The 20193-nt window shown below is 38.3% G+C and overlaps 1 protein-coding gene across 1 annotated transcript in view; it reads left to right on the forward strand.

The window, feature by feature from the left end:
* Positions 1–20193, forward strand: part of LOC135250566 (gamma-aminobutyric acid receptor subunit gamma-3) — a 181669-nt gene that overhangs the window by 32552 nt on the left and 128924 nt on the right. Inside the window, exon 3 of the mRNA XM_064326992.1 lies at positions 63–130. Coding sequence (XP_064183062.1) covers positions 63–130 — 68 coding nt within the window. The remainder of the gene's footprint in view (positions 1–62; positions 131–20193) is intronic.

Below are 20193 nucleotides of genomic sequence, written 5' to 3' on the forward strand. Positions count from 1 at the left end.
GTCCTTCTGATTGTGTGAATGTATTTCAGTGATAACCATTTTTATTTTTTGTCCTTTTGCAGTTAAACCAACCGTCATTGATGTGGACATATATGTCAACAGCATCGGACCTGTGTCATCAATTAACATGGTAAGCGAACAATGTTTCGGAAGCATGTTTCGGTTATACATAATCATGTACACACACAGAGGCACACATACCCACACATACATGTACATACACACACATAGGCACACACACACTCAGACACATACAGTCTATGCAGCGCTCTCCTTTCCTTGGCAGTGTTAAGATTCTTATCCTGTGGCCTGTTTTCAACAGAGGTCAGTGCCTGGCCTTTAGGAGATGAAAGGCTATGTTGAGGTTTAAACAGAACCTATCCCAGGAGAACAGGTAGAGTTAAGCCTGGCAGTTAGGAAAGCCTTTGTGAACACTGACAAGCTGAGCAGCAGGGGAGGACCGGTGAGTCCTATGTGGGATGAACACACTGAGCCAGTGGTCACGTCTCTCCAGAAATCCAAACATACAGCAGTGTTGCATCCATTCAATGCCGTGGAAGATCATGTTCATTTGCTGTGGGGAGTTAGGGCTTTAACCAGGAATTCCCTTTAGTTCTGTGGAGAATTCAAAGAATCACTGCAGAAGAAAGATAAAAAAGGGGGTTAGCTTATTTAATTAATGAAAATGGGGAAGATTGTTAAAAGTAAAAAATGGACTAACTTTTTGACATTATTGGCTGACTCACTATGACTGTATTGTTTCATGTTCTCGTAGCTAATGTATCTCTGTTTTTGTAACGATAAAGTCATAGTATGGAGTCACACTGTATTTGATCCTAATAAAATATGCTGTACTGTGGTGTCGGTAGACAAAGGAGGGCTTGGCGGTCACCTTTCCGTCCACCAACATTTTGAATATCAGTGCTAATTTTTAAAACGCTGCTCTATTGGCTGGGTAACCAACAGACCATAATATTGTATATGTAAAATGAAACAAACATTTAAAACACAACCTTCGTCTCAACTCATAAATATTGTAATTACTGCATTACTGTACAGTAAAGTTTGATGTGTTTTGGAAAATAGTTTTTAATAAGCATCTGAAGAAACGATGCATTTCAACATTGTTCTCACACATCATGTGACCTTTATGCTATTATCTTTCAGCCGCTGTTATTTTTCATGACAGTTTCAATTTCTGTACACAAATCATGTCGTATTATGATAATTTTGGAGATGGAGCAATTTATTGCAATTTATTCTGATGTTCTGCCAGATGATAGAGACTAGGGTAATTTACTTATTAATTCATTAATGTTTGCGTAACCTGATAGAGTTCATGAACATAATTCATTTGTAGTGATAACTTAATATGCTTATTAATGTGGAGTGGCAATTTCCAAAGGATTTAATATATAACTTCACACAATGCAGTTGTCTTCCATGATTGAAAAAAGGGCAGGTGAGAATAAAAAATGGCAGTCCAAATTTGATTGGAAATGTTTCCTTGCATGGATAGGTTTTGTATGAGTGAAAGTAATTTATTTTATGTACTTTGAGGAAGATTGCTGTTCTATTCATATTACCTAAGCTGTCCATGTGTTGGTTTTTGGCAGTAAACATCTTTGTCACTTTGCATGCTAAATAATTCAGTCAAATTTGGAGTGTCTCGGAATGAAAGATGCAGCTGCAGCTGCACTCTGTGCCTCCATTTTAAGGGTCTATTAGAGGATGTCTTCCCCCGGCACAGATGTATGCCCCCTCTCTTTATTTAAACCATTACAGCTTTCATACAACATAGCGCATAATAAAAGTGCTGTGCCTGGGACAACGGGCTGCCTGTGTCGTCTATGTAGCATCCTGCAGGGATCAATCAATAGAAGCGTGCAACCCCCCCAACCCCGCCTGAAGAAAAATCAAAACAAAGTGACAAGAGAATCTGTTGCCTGTCATCTATGGGGCAATTGCAAAAAAAGTTATCAGGAGTTCAATGCCCAGCTTTAAACCCCCAGGCCACCGAATTGCATTTCAGCAGGAATAGCTGTGCAACTGGATCAGCTCTGCTCCAGTATTCATTCAGTCTTGAGATCATGGGGTAAAATCTGAAGCTTAATTTCCTGCTAACTTGGTTGAAATTTGCCATTTTTTGTGGGGGGAAGAGGGTATGGATTGTGGTTTCTAGTTCTGTTCTTGTCTTTTGGAAGTTTTTTTTTTTTTCTGTGGTGTAGTTGGTAGGAAGCTAAAAAGCTACCTAGACAGGATTTGCTGGGTGACAGGGCATGTCAAAATTGTGACCAAAAATGTACTTGTACAAACCTCATCTGGACCGAGTGTACATCTTCAAGAGTCTTATTGTCCAGGCAAGTCATTTTCAATGGATTGATGATTTTTACGGGTTCCTTTTTCACTGTCATAGCCTTTTTTTATTGATTTCAAATTTTAATTTTGTGTCCAATTAAGAAACATTGTGATGTGTCACAGTGACAAATGAAGATTAATTATTTGTGGAGGCTGCATGTTGGAGCATCAAGAGAATGGGCCATAATTACAGGATGTTTTCGAAAAATGTCAAACCGCACAATTGCTGCCTAGACGATGTATATTGAGGAGGAGTGTACACGATATGAGGATAATGAATATTTGATACAGGTTACAAAATGTGCTCTTTTTAATTTGTAGTTACTCAAGCAAAGCATGCCATTTTAAGGATTTGCTGTAGCCCATCCTCACTAATAGTAATGATTCATTTCAGAATATTCTAGTGCTTTAATTTGTAAAGAACATCAACAGAATACAAACAAGACCGGGTTAAAACCTAGTATATGGCTGGACCTAACACACGTGATCCGGCTGACCAATGGTGTAACTTCATAACTCGGCCGACCAATGGTGCAACTTCATCAGTCAGTCAGTCACTCACAGACATTCGTGTTTGTAGGGCTGTCCCCGTTTTTGCGGTCCAGCCAAAAAAGGTTAAATAACATCTGAATTTTGGAATTTAATTGTCATGGAATGCTAACTTTGTGTAATTTGTGACCAATTTAACAGTCAGCCAATTAGTTTTTTGATACACGCTTGAGCAAAATTGCAAAGTAATTAGACTTGAGACAGTATGTGCACTGTCTTAAAAAGCACTGTCAAACATGTTTCATTGTTATATAATCCTTTGTCACTCCAGGCAATTGTGAAAGAAGGCCACAATCAGACAACATTGCCAAGTTGAGCTGGGAGGGGGAAGAGGGACTTTAATATGGCTGAAAATAACACTTTAGGCTAAATGTTGCTTAGCTGCAGTACATCTTTAACTGACATACAACTGAATCTGTGTGTCTGTGTATGCACGTGTCTGTGTGTGCATGTGTTTGTGTGTGTGTGTGTGTGTGTGTGAACCTGTGTATGTTCTCATCTACATCAGTGCAAGAATACATGTGCACATGTGCGTGTGTGTCAGTGTGCCTATGTGTATAGTCTATGGCATCAAACCAGTATGGGGCAGCTAACACCACTGCTTGCCGCACCTTTTTATCTTAATATTTTTTTTTTTATTTAAGGCCATTGGGATTATTACTGTAGCAAAATATTTAATGAAACCCACTCTTCTAAAGGGGTGTAAATGAGGCACAGGACATTATTTTGTTAAGTCATAGAAGCATATTGTAAGAACATCTTTTTAAAATCAAATTCTTATTCTCTTTGGATAATTTGAAACTAATAAATAAGTAAATAGATAAATCAGGGAGATGGTGATTCCTCAGCGTTCCCCTGGCACCTATGACCACATGCACCTGCTCCACAGAATGTACCCAAAATCCATATACAAACAAGTAAGTAATTAAAGAACACAAAACCACACAGGCATCTAATTACAGGGTATAGTGCATTAGGAACAAACAAGGGACAACATATTTTCAAAAAAAACATACGGATATTAACAATTCAGATCAGTCAGTCAGCAAAACGCAGTAAGGGATGAACACATTGTTATTTCTTAATAATTATGCGGCTACCTTTTCGGCATTCACATCTATGGATGCAGTGCATGCAATAGAAGCACATGCAGAACCTAAACAATGCATAAATTTCATACTCATTAAGATATAACTGCCCCTCACCATTCACATTTTTACAACATATGATACTGTAAGTGAGGAAGCTATCATTACTAAATGAATTTTGAATGCATATGACTCAATCACAATGTATGCACTTTTACAATTAAGCAACACAAAAAAAGTAGCAGGAAATAATTGGAAATGAATATTGATTAATAGGAGGTGCAACACAGTACATGATTTTCTAAAACGTTGACGGAAATATTTGCACTCCTAGCCCACAGTGCTAGTAAAAATGGTTCCATGCTTCTTTAAATTTCACTTTGGAAAAAATAACTAGCAGGGTTTAGTTTGTGAACAGTTCAGTTTAGGTTGTGAGGGTGTTTGCCACAAGGCACATCATCACAATGGGGCGCAAGGATTAGTGGGTGCACCAACTAGCCAGTCGAACTGTTGACTGATGATACCCAATAGAGGAATGCACTCAGTGCACAGAACCCCCCTTGCTCCACATCCCCGTCAATCCAGCTACTCACTTGGTAAAAAGCCAGAACAGAGACAACACATTTCCTCCTCTCTGCAGCTGCAGGCCTTGTCTCACTTCATTGCCCACCAGACTTCACTCTTTGAACTGTGTAACAATCCATTGTGCAGTTGTGCAGTGCTTGGCTGCCCTTTTAGGGTTTAGATCTTCTGTCCTATTTTTTAAAGGGGAGGGAGGGGAAGAAGAAGCAAGTCACTGCAGTTTGCAAAAAAATGCTGTTATTTGTATTAAAATACAACAACTGTTCATTAATAATGCAGTGTATATATATACTGTACACACACACACACACACACACACACAGACAGGTGACATATTAAAGGAAAAACCAACATAAAGTGTCTTAGTAAAGTGTTGGGCCACAACGAGCCACAGGAATAGCTTCAATGTGTGTTGGCATAGATTCTACAAGTCTCTAGAACTCTATTTGGGTGATGGAACTGTTTTCTTACAAAACAGATTCCCTCATTTGGTGTTTTGATGATAGTGGCGGGGAGCACTGTCTAACACGTCAGTTCAAAATCTTCCATAGGTGTTCAACTGGGTTGAGATCTGGTGACTGTGAAGTCCATAGCATATGATTTACATCATTTTCATACTCATCAAACCATTCAGTGACTCCTCGTATCCTGTGGATGGGGACATTGTCATCCTGGAAGTGACCGCTCCCATCAGGAAATAAATGTTTCATAATAGGATAAAGGTGATCACTCAGAATAACTTTGTTTTGATTTGCAGTGATCCTTCCCTCTAAGGGGACAAGTCAACTCAAACCTTGCCAAGAAAATGCCCCTCACATCATAATAGAGCCACTGATCCCCTCAATATAGGGGCCAAAAAGTACAGAAAGTGCTGCAGTTTCTACAGGGTAAACCAAGATGTACAGTAGAATTGTTTGTGAATTGTTTGATTACAAATCTAAAATTGTGAAGCACAGAGCAAAAAAATATGTATTTGTTTCAAACATTATGGAGCTCACTATATATAGATCCAATAAAATGGCAGCATTGTTGTCAGGGAAAAACCTTTTAATGAACAAGAATAAAACTATAAATCTAAATCTTTTTATTTTAAGGAATGACTGTTAAATAATGAGTTATTGCCATTATTAGATTAGATTCAATTAAATTCAACTTTATTGTCATTGCACAGAGTACATGTACTGAGACAACGAAATGCAGTTAGAATCTAACCAGAAGTGCAAAAGAAGCAGTAAAGTGCAGTAAGGTGTATGTACATAAGTGAATAAATATGAATACAATATTGATAAATATGAATACAATACAATGTGATATAAACAGTATAGACAGTTATAAACAATATAGACAGTGGATCTGTATAAATATGATAAATATATTGTTAGCTATTATTCTTAAGGACTTTGACAGTGTTTTGAAAAAAAAAAGTGAAATGATGTACATGTAAAAAAAACATTTTGCTGTAAAAACATAGTACGTCAAGTCACATACTGCAGTGTCTCTATCGTAAATAATGTTGGTGTCCATACTATAAATACTGTTGGTCTGGCATGTGTTGCTATGTAGGTGAACATGCCATTTGTCAGTGGGCCTGAGGGGGTGTAAGCTGGTGTGTATGGACAAGATGAACCTCTGATTTTTTCCACAGGTTTGCAATAGGTGGACCAACAATGTTTCTCTGTGTAACTTGAAATATGGTGTTGACTGAATCGACCGACCCTGAGGCACAGGCTTACGGTACATTTAATTAAGGCCCGATGCTGTATGACTGCTAATGAGAGCTATTTGTTTTAATAAATAGTTTAAATCAAACCCCTCCCTGTCACAAGAGGAAGCATTATATCTGCAGGTCCGATAGATAGGCAGGCCATATATGCCTGAAAGTGTGTGTGTGCGTGTGTGTGTATGTTTGTGTGTGTGTGCATGCGTGTGTGTGCGCAACTATTTACCATCCAAGCAAAAATCATGTGTGTTCCTCTAATGTAAATAACAGACAGTGTAGTAAATAGCACAGATGATATCTCTGTGGCTTATGCACTTAAAAGGCAAAAAAGAAGCATAATAACATGAAAGCGTGTTACTGCACTTGTGATGTGCTTAATGTGTGTTAGAGAGGAAAAAAAAGGCTAAATATGGAGTTTGAAAGAGGCAGATGCTGTTTTCCGTGTCTGTTGCAATGCCTGTCAGAGCACTGTGTTTTTCAGAGAGCATCCACTAATCACTTTTTTCATCATTTACTCTCCCACTGACATTAAAGACCATGAAGCAGGAAGGATTTTTTCCTAGAGACAACAGCCATCATATTTTTCGAATTTCAAACTTAAGACTAGGAGTGTTTAATAAATACATGTTCACATGCATAAAGACACGTTTTACCCAACTGTTCCTTGATAAAAAGGCATTTACAGCTAAAATCTCAGCCACAAAATAGTACATTGCTATTAAACTGTGATTAAAATTGTATAGCTTGCTTTTAGTTGAACATGCTTTTACTTGAGAAGAAAGGCTTTAAAAGTATTTTTGGATATGGCTGTACTTTTGGTTACACGTGTCTACATCTAAGTACACATTCAGGAACACACTGGCTTCCTGCCAATGTGCCCCACATTTCTAGCATGTTACCTGGTCAAACTTCTAACATATTTATAGGATAAGCAATATATATCAACTAAAGTTTAATGTCTACTTTTACGTAGTCTGCAGTATATCAACTACAGCAGTGGCCTGGATTCAATGGGAAAAAAGTCAAAATTCTCCTTCAGTGATACAATCTGGCAAGTCCGTTTTTGAACTTGCTTTTATGAAGAAAAAACTATTCCTTCCATTTAAATGTTAGCCAGAGTTAAGGACACATTTTTGAATCCAGGTCTAATCGTCAGCTTAATTTTTGATGATCTTTATGAAGCCTATATGGTTCATCATTTACTGTAGGCTTACTTTACTGCGATTTATTCTTAGCTACCTTGGACCCCAAATAAAAATATATAAATAAATAAAATAATAATAACAACAACAATTATAATAATAATAATAATAATAATAATTGGGGATGAAGCATGTTAAGCATTTAACAGAAATCAAACAGAACAAACATTGAATGTATTCTAATATCAAGATACAGTATATAAGAGACTGCATTGGCAGCAACACATCTGAATGATCACAGGATCCTCAGATTCAACATTGTCTGCATTTAGATAGATCTGCCACGCAGCTTCTGAAAAAAAAAGACTCCTGTTAAAGGAGTCATTTACATCACTAAGTAATCTAAAATGGATCTGCTTCCCGTAAGAGTCTGTTGGTGTTTTTGCCTGCACTCTAAATTTCTTCTGTAGTTTTCATAGCAATATTACTGTATTAATAATTACTCATTAACAAATCCTTGCTGCGGAACCTGTATACAGTATGTACAGTAGCTGTAGATCTGCCTGGTATTCTAATCTGAATTTTATGGCAAGTGAAATTTACAATATATTTAAATCTTCAAACAGTAATTTGCCTATTTGAGCCACAAAATGCTATGCTAACTTTGCTGTCCTTAACTGCATTTATTTCCATTTGATGTGCACAAAATTCATGATGTAATTCAAATACAAGTACAAAAATACATTTTGCATTTTCGTATGCACTGTATCTGATTTGAATTTTTCAATGTAAATTACATTTCAATTTTCATTTTGTATACACTTCATCTGACTATTTGAAAATTTAAATGTAAATCCTATTTCATTTTTCATTTTCTATACCATACATGACACAGGCCTATCATAATTAAAATGCAAACAGAACTCATAAAAGATTCTTGTAACCGTATGATTGATGACAAAAAGGAAATGATAATTAAATTGCTCATCTTACTTTCCATCAAGGACAACCAACTTCTCACTGTACAAGGCTGACATAAATGAAAATCCACTGTAGACCTTCTCTTTGCAATTTCACATCTGCGTTGTCATGTATCTACCCTGTCAAAATTCAAATAATAATGTGAGTTAAGTTTCATTTTCAAAGTCAAAAGACCTGTCACTCAAAGGACAGGGGTGGTTCATCCCCTACCAAGAAGTCCCCCTTACAAACCAAAGACAGGTGGATTATTTTGTACTATGCATAATGAACAGGGGTGGCACGGTGGTGGTGCTGCTGTGAACCCCTGAATTAAAAGACAAGCTGGCCGGTCAAATATTCCAGATGGGCATCCTTTGCATTTGGTCACTTTTTGATGGTGCTGAACCGATTGTTTGCACCCCACCAGCACCCCACCACAATAAAGAGAACAAATGCTCTGAATGATCCATCTCATTCTGCCTTGTATTTCTCATTCAGCACAACGGCACCATGCAGTTAGGAAACTTGTTGGAATTGTGAATGAGGTACAAAAGGTGTGTGGTACAATCACTGGCAGACAATTGTTTTTTTCCACTCATTAGCAAAGCAAAGTTTGAAAGACAGGTTTAACATGGCTGCACAAAGAGTGCTATTTTTAAATGTCTGGGTCATTCTGTGTCCTAGGCAACGGTGTGTAGCCAAGGAGAGACTTTCTGTACAGCAGCCAGCACTGTGCCTTCTGCAGTGGGAGCCCTCTGGGGGGCCGCCCACTCAACAGAAAAAATGCCGCAGCTCCAAGCACAATATGTAGATCAATTAATTTCTCCCCACATCCAAACAAACACAGTACCCGGCAGCACAAATATATTACTTCACCTCAAATGCCACCGTTTATGAAGAATGTGTCGCCGAAACACAACTTTAATTTGTCTGTTTTTGGAGGGGATGGGAGGGGTGTGCTGGTAGGGGGTCCAAATATTGTGGCTGATTCCCTGCATGTTTTGGGCGCCTGAGACAGTCAAGCGCTGCTCAGTAGTCTGTGGATTCAGCTCCTGCTGCTCGACTCGCAGTGTTGATTTCTTGCGGTACAGAAATGCAGACTGTCTGCACCATATGAAAATGCATTTACACACTCAAAGTATGAAGTGAAAACCCCAGGGGATATTTAAACAAGCTCTTATCATGAGCCATTGCTGCAATATTGAATTAAATGTTGTGGTGCCTGCAGCTCAACATAAGTGACAATTAAAGCAGGCATTAAAATGAAATATGAAGATTTTTTAAAATGTGACAATTTCTGAAGACTGGTATTTTCAGTTCATCAGCTCTTTCAATCACTTTGGCCAGTATATTGGTGATGATGACAATAGGGAAACCATTATACGTCCTGACATTTCATATAGCAGAGTAATATTAATTGTGTTCATAGAGGATATTCAGAAATGAATATTAATGAACATAACAATTGTGTTACAAACTGGCTCAGGCTTGCAACAAAAGGGAGACACAGGCACAATTGAAGGAATAGCAAAATAGATATTTATTAAAGAATATGCTAAGTACAAAAGAACAAACATACCAACCAGTATGGATGAGTATCAGTATGTAATCAGTGCATGGATGAGAGTGCATGTGCAGCATGAATGTTGTAAGGTGTAAAACAAATAAAGGCTTGCAAACAAAAGAACAATGAGGTGAAGAAAGGAAGACCAGACTGGAGGGAGGCATAGAACTTTAAGGCCTGGGACACACCGGCCTTAAAGTTCTATGCAGGGATTTAGTCTTGTATTTCAATGGTTACCCTGCAGGGGTCCCCATAGGCACTCCAACAGCACAGTCAAGTGACTAATTATACAATTTACAAAAACAATTAGTTGATCTGATATGGGGAGAGTCAGGAAGAAAAGTGAACATGGATGGAAGTTTGTTACAAAAAGCATGTCATTGAACCAGTGGTCCTCACTCCTGGTCATGGAGAGCCACAGGGTTTGCTGGCTTTCAATGTTACTCAGAACTGGAGTAGCAGAGCAACTGATCAGTTAAAGCAGTTTATTACACACTAAACTCACATCACCTGGTGTCTTGGGTCTGAATCGATCACCTTGCCTGTCGTTCAAATCCTTACAATTGACAGGTTATTAGTCTCCCCCACAAACAATACAATAACATCTAGCACCATAACCATTGGTTAGAATTATACAGAAAGTGGTTTGGTTTTTCTGTTTTTACAGAAATGTAACAGAGAATCCCCTATTATACCTCTACTGGAGCCATGTAAACTTGGAGTTGATTTCACAATTAATATTTCATTGTCTAGTTTCATTCTACCCTCCCTCAAGATGTCCTCAGGAAAATGTGATACGCTGCAATATATTGTTAATTTGTCAACCGTAATACAAAATAATAACATATTTTAATGACAGTGATGATGTTGGCCACTGTAACAACCAGTTCAGTTCTGGGTCATACATTTGATGGACAAAAATGAAATGATAAGAATGGAATTCAGGTTTTTATGCTGGGTCAAATCTGAAAGGCTGAAAAGGGGAGGCAAGACCGATCTGGTCGCTGTGAATGTCAGGATCAAAAAAGAAATACAAATATTAAGCACCTCTCTGAGTTTTCTGATTCCCTCTTATTCACTTATTAACATACTCACACAACTGATTTTCTACCCAATGATATTTTCTGCATATTTTTTTTTTAAGTAGATAAAGGATCAAAGAGGATTGTTGCCTTGGTTACAGAACCTAAAATGGATGCTTCAGGAAGCCGGCTGTGGCAGTTAATGATGATAAAAAATATGCAACCTAAGTACAGCACAAAAAAACCGAATCTCTGAAAAATGTTGAATCAAAATCTTTGAATTGGAGTCATTGTTGGAAGCATGCCCTGGCTTTATTGTGTGATGTTTCAAGTAGTAACAGACATTAAACATATGTAAAACAAATCAGTGGTGAAAGCAAGCCGCCTCTGCTTTATAAATCAAGTAAGCAATCTAAATGTAATCTGTTGCACCACTGGGTGCTTTTTTTAGACCAAAGTCCATTTATAGACCAGTTGTAGGCTTGTTGACTAAAGAAGTTTTTAACTGTCTATTCGACCAGTGAAAATTTTTTGGAATAACAAAAATTAAATAAAATATTTACAGTGTGAAAATATATACAGTAAATTCCCTAAAATTACATTTGACAATCTGTACTTTCTCATATTCATTGTTTCACTTCAAATCCAACGTGTTGGAGTACTGAGCTAAAACAACACAAATTATGTCACTGTCCAAATACTTATTGCATGGACTGCATTTCTCCCTCAGCATTATTTCTGAAGTTGAAAAACACCCTCAGATACAATACCTCTTAGGGCTGGGATGATAAGAAAATTTGAGGAATTGATAAATGGGGTGAAAAATTACTAAACATGTGAAACTAGAATAAATTTTCTTAAAACAAAATCTCCTTAAAATAAAACCCTGTTCCATTAATAAATGATTAAATAAACAATTTTGCAGTCTCAGCAGCTTCTTCACTAATAGTTCACTGGGTAGCTTGGTTGCCTGCATGGGCGTCGTAGTGGGGGGAAAAGTGGGACTGATTACCCAGGGCCCAAATTGGGGGAGGGCCCTCGAAAAGCCTGGAATGATGCGTGAGATACATGGATCAAGTGAGGAAAGGGGCCCACAGAGACTGCTTATGTACAGGGTCCAGAATTTTGTGCTACACCCCTGGTTTCCTGTGAAACCCTTGGATGATAGACAAAGCTGGGTTCAAATCCCCCTTGGACTAAGTCATGTTTTAACTTGGGACACTGGCTTGCTTGCTGCCTAATAATTGCCTAAAAATGGAAATAGCTTTTCCATTGCTTTTCCAACTGCATAATCCTTGCAGGCAACTCATTTATATTTCAGAAATCCAAGTAAAACACCCACACTTTACACAGTTTCCCTTTAGAGTTTAATATTAGCTAGCGTCTCTTGCTAACAAGTCCACAGGCCAACGTAAGTACAGACAGCTCCAAAATTATTCACCTAAATCTGCGCTGTGATTCGGTCTGGTTTGTGATGTCACCAGTTGTATGGAAACTGGCAAAAGATAATTACTTCTTAACAGCAGGTCTATCAAATTTATTCAAGTGACAACAGTCCAATTCTCCACCGTGCCATTACTACCTTACCTACTTTTTAACAAGGCTACTCTTTGTCTTTGTCCTCAAAGATGGTGCACTTCGATTAATTTCCAGGTCACACAAGGACCTTGGAGACAAAGGACGAATAAAATAAGCAATTGGGAGGCACCCACAATGTGTGATTCCAGATGTCAATTTAATATATATATATATATATATATATATATATATATATATATATATATATATATATGTATTTTTTACAAAAACAGCTTGGCATAAATGTGCAATGGTTGCATCTGAGGCAGCTTGCCAATTCTGGTGGACTGTCCCCAGTAGGTGGTGATGTAAGAAGAAAATAAATTGAAAAGCCTCAATCTGCTCACTTGCTTGACCAATCAAGTTGAAACGTTACTTACGTTAATGCAATGTAACGCCTTTGTTTCTCCCATTGGATGTACAATGATAAAGTCATGCCTGAAAAAGCAGGTGTCAGTGGACATGTGACAGCCTTAGCAATGGCTGATCAACATGAAACTTTTATGCATGTTTACCTCAAAGCTAAGGAACACCATATAAAGTTTTTAGACAGAGAAGATAATTTGTCGACGCTTCATCCAACGTGCCCTTATAGCTTTAAAATTCATAATTGTCACATGTTGCTTAGACCCCATTAATTACCACTTGCGGTTATATTAACTAGTTATTATGTTTACAGTCAAACATAAACAGCCTTCTGACATTTGTCACTTTATTATTATTTTATTATTTTTTAAAAGCCAAATGTCACTGTCATAACCATGACTAAGCATCTTAGGTTTTGTTCAAAAAGGGATTTGCGTCCACATTCTTTGGTTTCGGATGGGACCTGAATTTTACAACCTCTCCTGCCTTACTGAACACCCATTCGGAAGGGACAGATATACTTCTTGGCATAGCCATGTCCAAGCATCAGTGGTGATTTTTACAGAACTGCTTTCTGACTGATAGTTAGTGTTGGAGAAGTGACTGGAGTCCAGATCATTTGTTTATACATGAAAAAAGATTTCACAGCGTTATCAATAGCTATTGTTACATTGGTAAGTAGTCCCAGCCCTACCTCTGTTGTAGTTGATGAACAGCAATTACAAACACTAGAAGTTAAAAGATATTACCCAACGTAAGGTTTTTTTTCCCACGGTTGCGGCCAAATTGAAAACTCTAGAGGGATTCTTGGGATGGAGAATCGTGATTAATAGTGTTGTTGTTTTCACATCTTCAAAAGTAAATTAAAATCCATCTATGAAATGCCAGAAAATGGCTGTTGGCAGGCAGAAAGTGGATCTCCAGACATGTGTAACAAATTCATCGTCCAATAGCTGGCACAACCATTGTACCTGTCTGGGTACTGAGCAGAATTTATGAAGTTATGCCTGAATTAGCCCAAACAATGCAGCAGCTAATAAAAAATGAGGAGATGAAGGGTTGCATGTGCTTGTTCTTTTTTTTTTTAGAAAACATTAATTCATTGTAAAAGCATAATATATTGAATTTATTATTGGAAACAGCATTGTATGAGCAGACTGCATCTGGACTTGGCTCTGTGTCATGTGAGGTTATCATAAAAATGATCATAAACACCCAAAAACCACCCACTTTTCAAAGCCACTTTGTTATCAGTGAGGCAAATCCCTTAAGTGGATTTTCAAAAGTGCATGTTATAATGGCATTGTATTACAGAAATGAATTTAGCTAATTTCGTTTATTAGTCAATTGTGAAATAAAGAGGTAATGTCCTGCTTTTCTTATAGCCTCCATGGAAAAACTTCAATTTAGAAGATATAGAATTCTCCTTCCGTTCTTTTTCTCACTTTACTATTCTGAAGTACCAGCTGATTGACCAGGTGAGGTTTCTGCCACATTGCTTTCACCTTTCCATGCTCTAGATCAGATGAAGGAGAAGAAAGGAAGGGGAAGAAAGGAAGGACAGACTTTAAAGGGGAGAGCCTTTATAAGGACCTTAGACTTTTCTGACACAACCATATTCTTCAGTAGAATCAGTAGCATTTTGAGAGGAAATTATGTGTTGGGGCAGGCCTGAGGCTGAATTGCCCTGCCGACCCCCACCCCCCCCCCCCCCACCAAAAAAAAAGGATAGTGCAGTACAGTGTATTTGATATATTTGATACTATGCACAAAATGCATGGCTGATAATCTCTCCTACCCCCTACAAATATTCTTGCCTGGCCCAACCAATGAATAAGAACCCCATCCTCTGTTCTTTGGTCTTTGAAATAAATATTTTAATGAGACCATATTCTAAGCACCTCTGTTTACTGTCTATTGTTAAATGGGCCTCAGCTATCATTGAAACAAAGCTCATGGTGGCTGTGATGTTTGCTACCTCTAATTAATTTCACATATTGCAAATGTGATCCAATATTCACAAATTGATTAGCACCATAGAATGTGCCCATGACAATGCTGATTCACCAATCGCGAGTTAAAATGAGGCCTCTGAAAGAGAATGTGTAAGCTGTAATTAATTCCTCCTTTTCAGGAAGGCCTCCTGAGTGGTTTTGTGCGATTGCTGTATTTGTAACCGAGCTGGGAGATGTGTGGAATCACATGGGGAATGCAGTCGTGACTGAGAGCCTCAGTTACTGTGGCTGGGGGGGCTCCCCTAATGGCCTTGGCAGGGAAAAGGTAGTCAACCAAAATTTAAAGTCTGGAAAAGACATGGCATTATCTTCCCCCCTGCAGTTTCCACTGTTGTCACTCAATACCCACATGCAGTGAGCACCATAATGTTTGAGACAAATACATATTTTTTTCTTTATTTGGCTCCACAGTTTTAGATAACACAATTCACATGTGGTTAAAGTGCACATTCTTAGCTTTTTTATTTTGCAGGGTGTTTTTTGGTTTCATGGTGTGGATAATACAGCACGTTTTATACACAGCTGTCCAATTTCAGGGGACCATAATGTTTGGGACATATTCATCTTATGTAAATGAAAGTAGTCATATTTGGTATTTTGTCGCTTATCCTTTGCTTTCAATGACTGCTTTAATTCTGTGACCCACAGACATCACCAGGTGCTGAGTATCTTCTTTGGTGATGCGCTGCCAGGCCTGCACTGCAGCCACCTTCAGCTCCTGCTTGTTTTGGGGGCTAATTGCCTTATGTTTTCTCTTTAGCACATGAAACACATATTCAATTGGATTCAGAGCAGGTGAATGACTTAGCTAGTCAACTCTGATAACTCTGATACAAATAAATCTTCATCTCATCTTCCCACAAGACCTTTTTCCCAAACACAACGGGCTCTTTTAGGTAGTTCTTAGCAAACTGTTTTTGTATCTAACTAGTGGTTTTCATGTCGCTGTGTAGCCTCTGTAGTTCTGTTTACGAAGTGTTCTATGGACAGTAGCCACTGACACATCCACAGCTGCCTCCTGAAGAGTGTTCTTGTCTGACAGGCGTTTGGGGTTTTTTTCTTCATTATGGTGAGAATTCTTTCTCTGTTACAGTTGATAGCTAACAGGCGCTTTGCAATTCTTGAGCTCATCAGTGCTCTTTCTTCTCTGATGTTCCAAACAGTTGATTTTGATAAGCCTAAGGTTTTGGGTGTGTCTCCATCTGTTTTTCTTATTCCGCAGTTTCCTGATGACTTTCTTGACTTTCACTGGTATAGCACTGGTCTTTGTGTTGACAAACACCAAAAATAGACTCCAAAGGCAACTGTCACAACAAATTTGATCCAGGCTGTAAAAATGATCCGGGTGACGTAATGACATTCTAAAACAGCTGTTATAGCCATTGTGATGTACTTGTAGTTCCATTACAGTGTCCATTGCTATGACGACACTGCCAACTTGATACATTCTTTGGCGATAAAGATTCTAAGACAACTCAGCAATTTATCTGGTTTAACGGGTTATTTTCCAGCCTGAAATGCAATCGTATTAGTAAACGGCTATACACGTCATCTAACTTGCAAGTAGTTGGCTATCTCCCTGGATATTAATTCAATGTTTTAACAGAAAATAATAATAATAAATGTGATTTTATCCACGGAAATAGCTATACAAAAACACAAAATAAATGTGGTCATGATCGCTGTCAAAGACGTCAGAAGGAAACGTCACTGACAAAAAAAAGAAAGAAAAACATTGGCTCTCTTTGCAGTGCTTTGGGCTGGAAACTAACTGTAAGAGCGGAATAAGCACCCCAAAGTAAAGAATAACACTGCCTATTGATCATAAATAAGATCGCTGCGAGGTTGCTTCCATAGAGGATTTCAGCTGCATGATCCCATATTACTGAAAATGTTGTAACAGTGGCTAGCTATAACTGGATACCGGTGTATGAGTGATGTGTGCGTTGTATTGATAGTAGCGTAGCACTGGCTACTGGAGCGGCTAACTAATGCGCAACTCGTACATGCATTGCTTCTGCAGCCAAAATATGAATGGAAACCACAAACTCTGTGTTCTAGCTTCATTAGTAAATGGCACACAACAAATACACCAAATGTGGAGTTTCTGAGGGCCACCATTGTGGAGTAGTTTGTCCAGTTTGTCCTCCCTGCAGTCTCATCTGCAACTATACCCCCAAGCATGACACACTGCAAAATAGCATTGGCTATTTGGGAGTTCATAAAAATATACTTTCAGCACAAAACATCATATTCTGTCATAGCAACAAGATAAAACTAACAATAGCCCAAAAGTATGGTGATACAGAAGTGAAAAATGCTGCTCACTGAATGAATTATTGTGTAACACCACATCATATTTAGGTATGTGTATGACAGAGTGACACTGTGTTTTTCCATTATTTTTTAATGTGATATCAATTTTTTTTTTTTTTTAATCTTAAGCCATCGTAAGGGGTGAATTTACAATGAGCACCATAATTAATTGGACAGTGACACGTTTTTTGTTATTTTGGTTCTGTACTCTAGCACTTTGAGTTTGAAAGGATACAATGAGGTTCAAATGCAGACTGTCAGCTTTAATTTGAGGGTATTTTCATACATATCGGATGAACCGTTTAGAAATAACAGCACCTTTTGTACATGGTCCCCCCATTTTAAAGTACTACAAGTATTTGTTGAATTGGCTTCACAGATGTGTTTCGTTAGGCAGGTGTATTCATTTGTGTGGTTAGTGAATGCAGAAGAGAGCTGTTGATGTCTAGTCTTGATTCTAGACTTTGCAATTGCTTTTTGGAGCTTGTTGTTGGGGCGTGACAACATGAGGAAGACAGCAGTGTCGCTGCAAATTAAGCTGGCCGTCATAAGGCTCAGAAATAAAAATCAATCAATCAGGAACATTGCAAAAACCCTGGGCATGCCCAAGTCAACAGTTTGGTTCATCATTAACAAGAAAAAAACAACTGGTTAACTCAAATATGTCAAAAGACCCAGTAGACCGAGGAGGACCACTGTAGTGGATGACCGGAGAATACTCTCTATGGTGAAGAAAACCCCGCTGACAACAGCCCAACAGATCAAAAACACTCTTCTGGATGCAGGTGTAGATGTGTCAAAGTCTACCATACATAGAAGACTACACCAGCAGGACTACAGAGGGTACACTACAAGATGCAAGTCACTGATAAGCCTGGCGAGATTACAGTTTGCTAACAAGCACCTAAAAGAGCCCCAAGAGTTCTGGAATAAAGTCTTGTGGACAGATGAGACAAAGATTAACATGTACCAGAGTGATGGAAAGAGGAAAGCGTGGAGAAAAAAAGGAAATGCCCATGATCCAAAGCATACCACCTCATCCGTGAAACATGTTGGAGGGGGTGTTATGGCTTGGGCCTGTATGGCTGCCAGTGGAACGGGCTCATTTGTCTTCATCGATGATGTGACTGCAGACAGAAGTAGACCAATGAATTCTGAAGTCTACAGAAATATTTTATCTGCTCAGATAAAACCAAATGCCTCCAAACTTATTGGACGGCACTTCATCATGCAACAAGACAATGACTTGAAACATACTGCTAGAGCAACAAAGGGGTTTTTGACGGCCAAAAAGTGGAAAATCCTTGACTGGCTGAGTCAATCACCAGATCTGAATCCAATTGAACGTGCATTTTACATGCTGAAGAGGAGACTGAAGGCAAAAAGTCCCCGACACAAGCAGGAACTGAAGATGGCTGAAGTACAGGCCTGGCAGAGCATCACCAGGGAAGATACCCAGCGTCTGGTGATGTCTATGCATCGCAGACTTCAAGCAGTCATTGCATGCAAAGGATATGCGACCAAATATTAAAAATGATTACTTTATTCTACATTATGTTAAACTGTCCAATATTTTTTGATGCCCGAAAATGGGGGGACGATGTGCAAAAGGTTCTATAATTTCTAAACGGTTCGTCCGATATGTATGAAAATACCTTCAAATTAAAGCTGACAGTCTGCACTTCAACCTCATTGTCATTGTATCCTTTAAAACTCAAAGTTCTAGAGTACAGAACCAAAATAACAAAAAATGTGTCACTGTCCAATGAATTATGGTGCTCACTGTATATGCTTCATAATGGACTTTTTTGGATTTTTTGAGATATTGTATTGATTTTATATCTTAGACCCCTACAATGCTAAAAAGATGGTAATTCCCACTTGAAAATGATGCTAAAGTGAATTTCATGAGTCAACATAGTTGATTTACAGCAATGCACAATTTCAACATTTTGGATAGATTTGGAGATACTAAAGGACACCAGGGTATAGTGCTTACTTTTTGCTTCATAGATCTTTGGTAGTACTGCATATTTACCTCAGATTTTGCACACTTGCACGCAGGTTTATTATCCAGGACAGGACATATAGTTTGCTGTTTTATATGCAATCTTATGGTATTTCATTTCAAACTAAAGGAGAACAACTTCATTTTTGCATTTTTGATTTTGAAGATAATTGCATTTGTGGTGCTAAATTTCTACCTAAATTATGAATATAAATTATTGAGTATTGTAAATAATACACGTGTCTTGCTTCAGTTAAGTCTCTGTGGTGCTCACGTCTGGAGTTAGCAAAAAAACATAAAAACACCTGCACATACTCACACACGGGCACACACACCCAAACACACACCCACACACACACATACACCCTGACACAGGACATGTGTCTCTGAGGGGTCACACTCTGACACAGTCCAATGCACTGGGGCTCAGTGAGGGTTCCATTCTGTTCTCTTACCACAAGGTTGTGCAGTGTGTATCTGAAAAATTCTGAAATTCACTGTATCCGGGAAGCAACTAACTATGGGACAGTTATCCAGGGCCTTGACACCACAATGACCTCACCCGTCTATCATGGGGGTTACAATTCCACTAATCCTCATACCATTATCAAAATAAAAAAAAATGTTCAGATTTTAAGTAGGAATAAGCACATTTCCATCCCCTGTCAATTTTTGGGTTTCACTAGATTTCTCAGAAGTCTAATCTATGGCATTATGGTCACTGTTTATCATGGATGATTATTTTCTTGCATTTGTATTTTTCCCTCAGCCTCGATGTTCACTCTCAACTGTTAGTTGTGGCAAAAACAAGCTTTTCCCATTTACCCAAGCAGCAAGGCAGGGATTTACACACTGAATCAAATAACTGCCCATATTGAGTGTCCACCTCACATTCAAATTGTTTTTTTCAAATCAAGCATAAACT

Source organism: Anguilla rostrata, chromosome 3, assembly GCF_018555375.3.
Source record: "Anguilla rostrata isolate EN2019 chromosome 3, ASM1855537v3, whole genome shotgun sequence".
Lineage (NCBI taxonomy): Eukaryota > Metazoa > Chordata > Actinopteri > Anguilliformes > Anguillidae > Anguilla > Anguilla rostrata.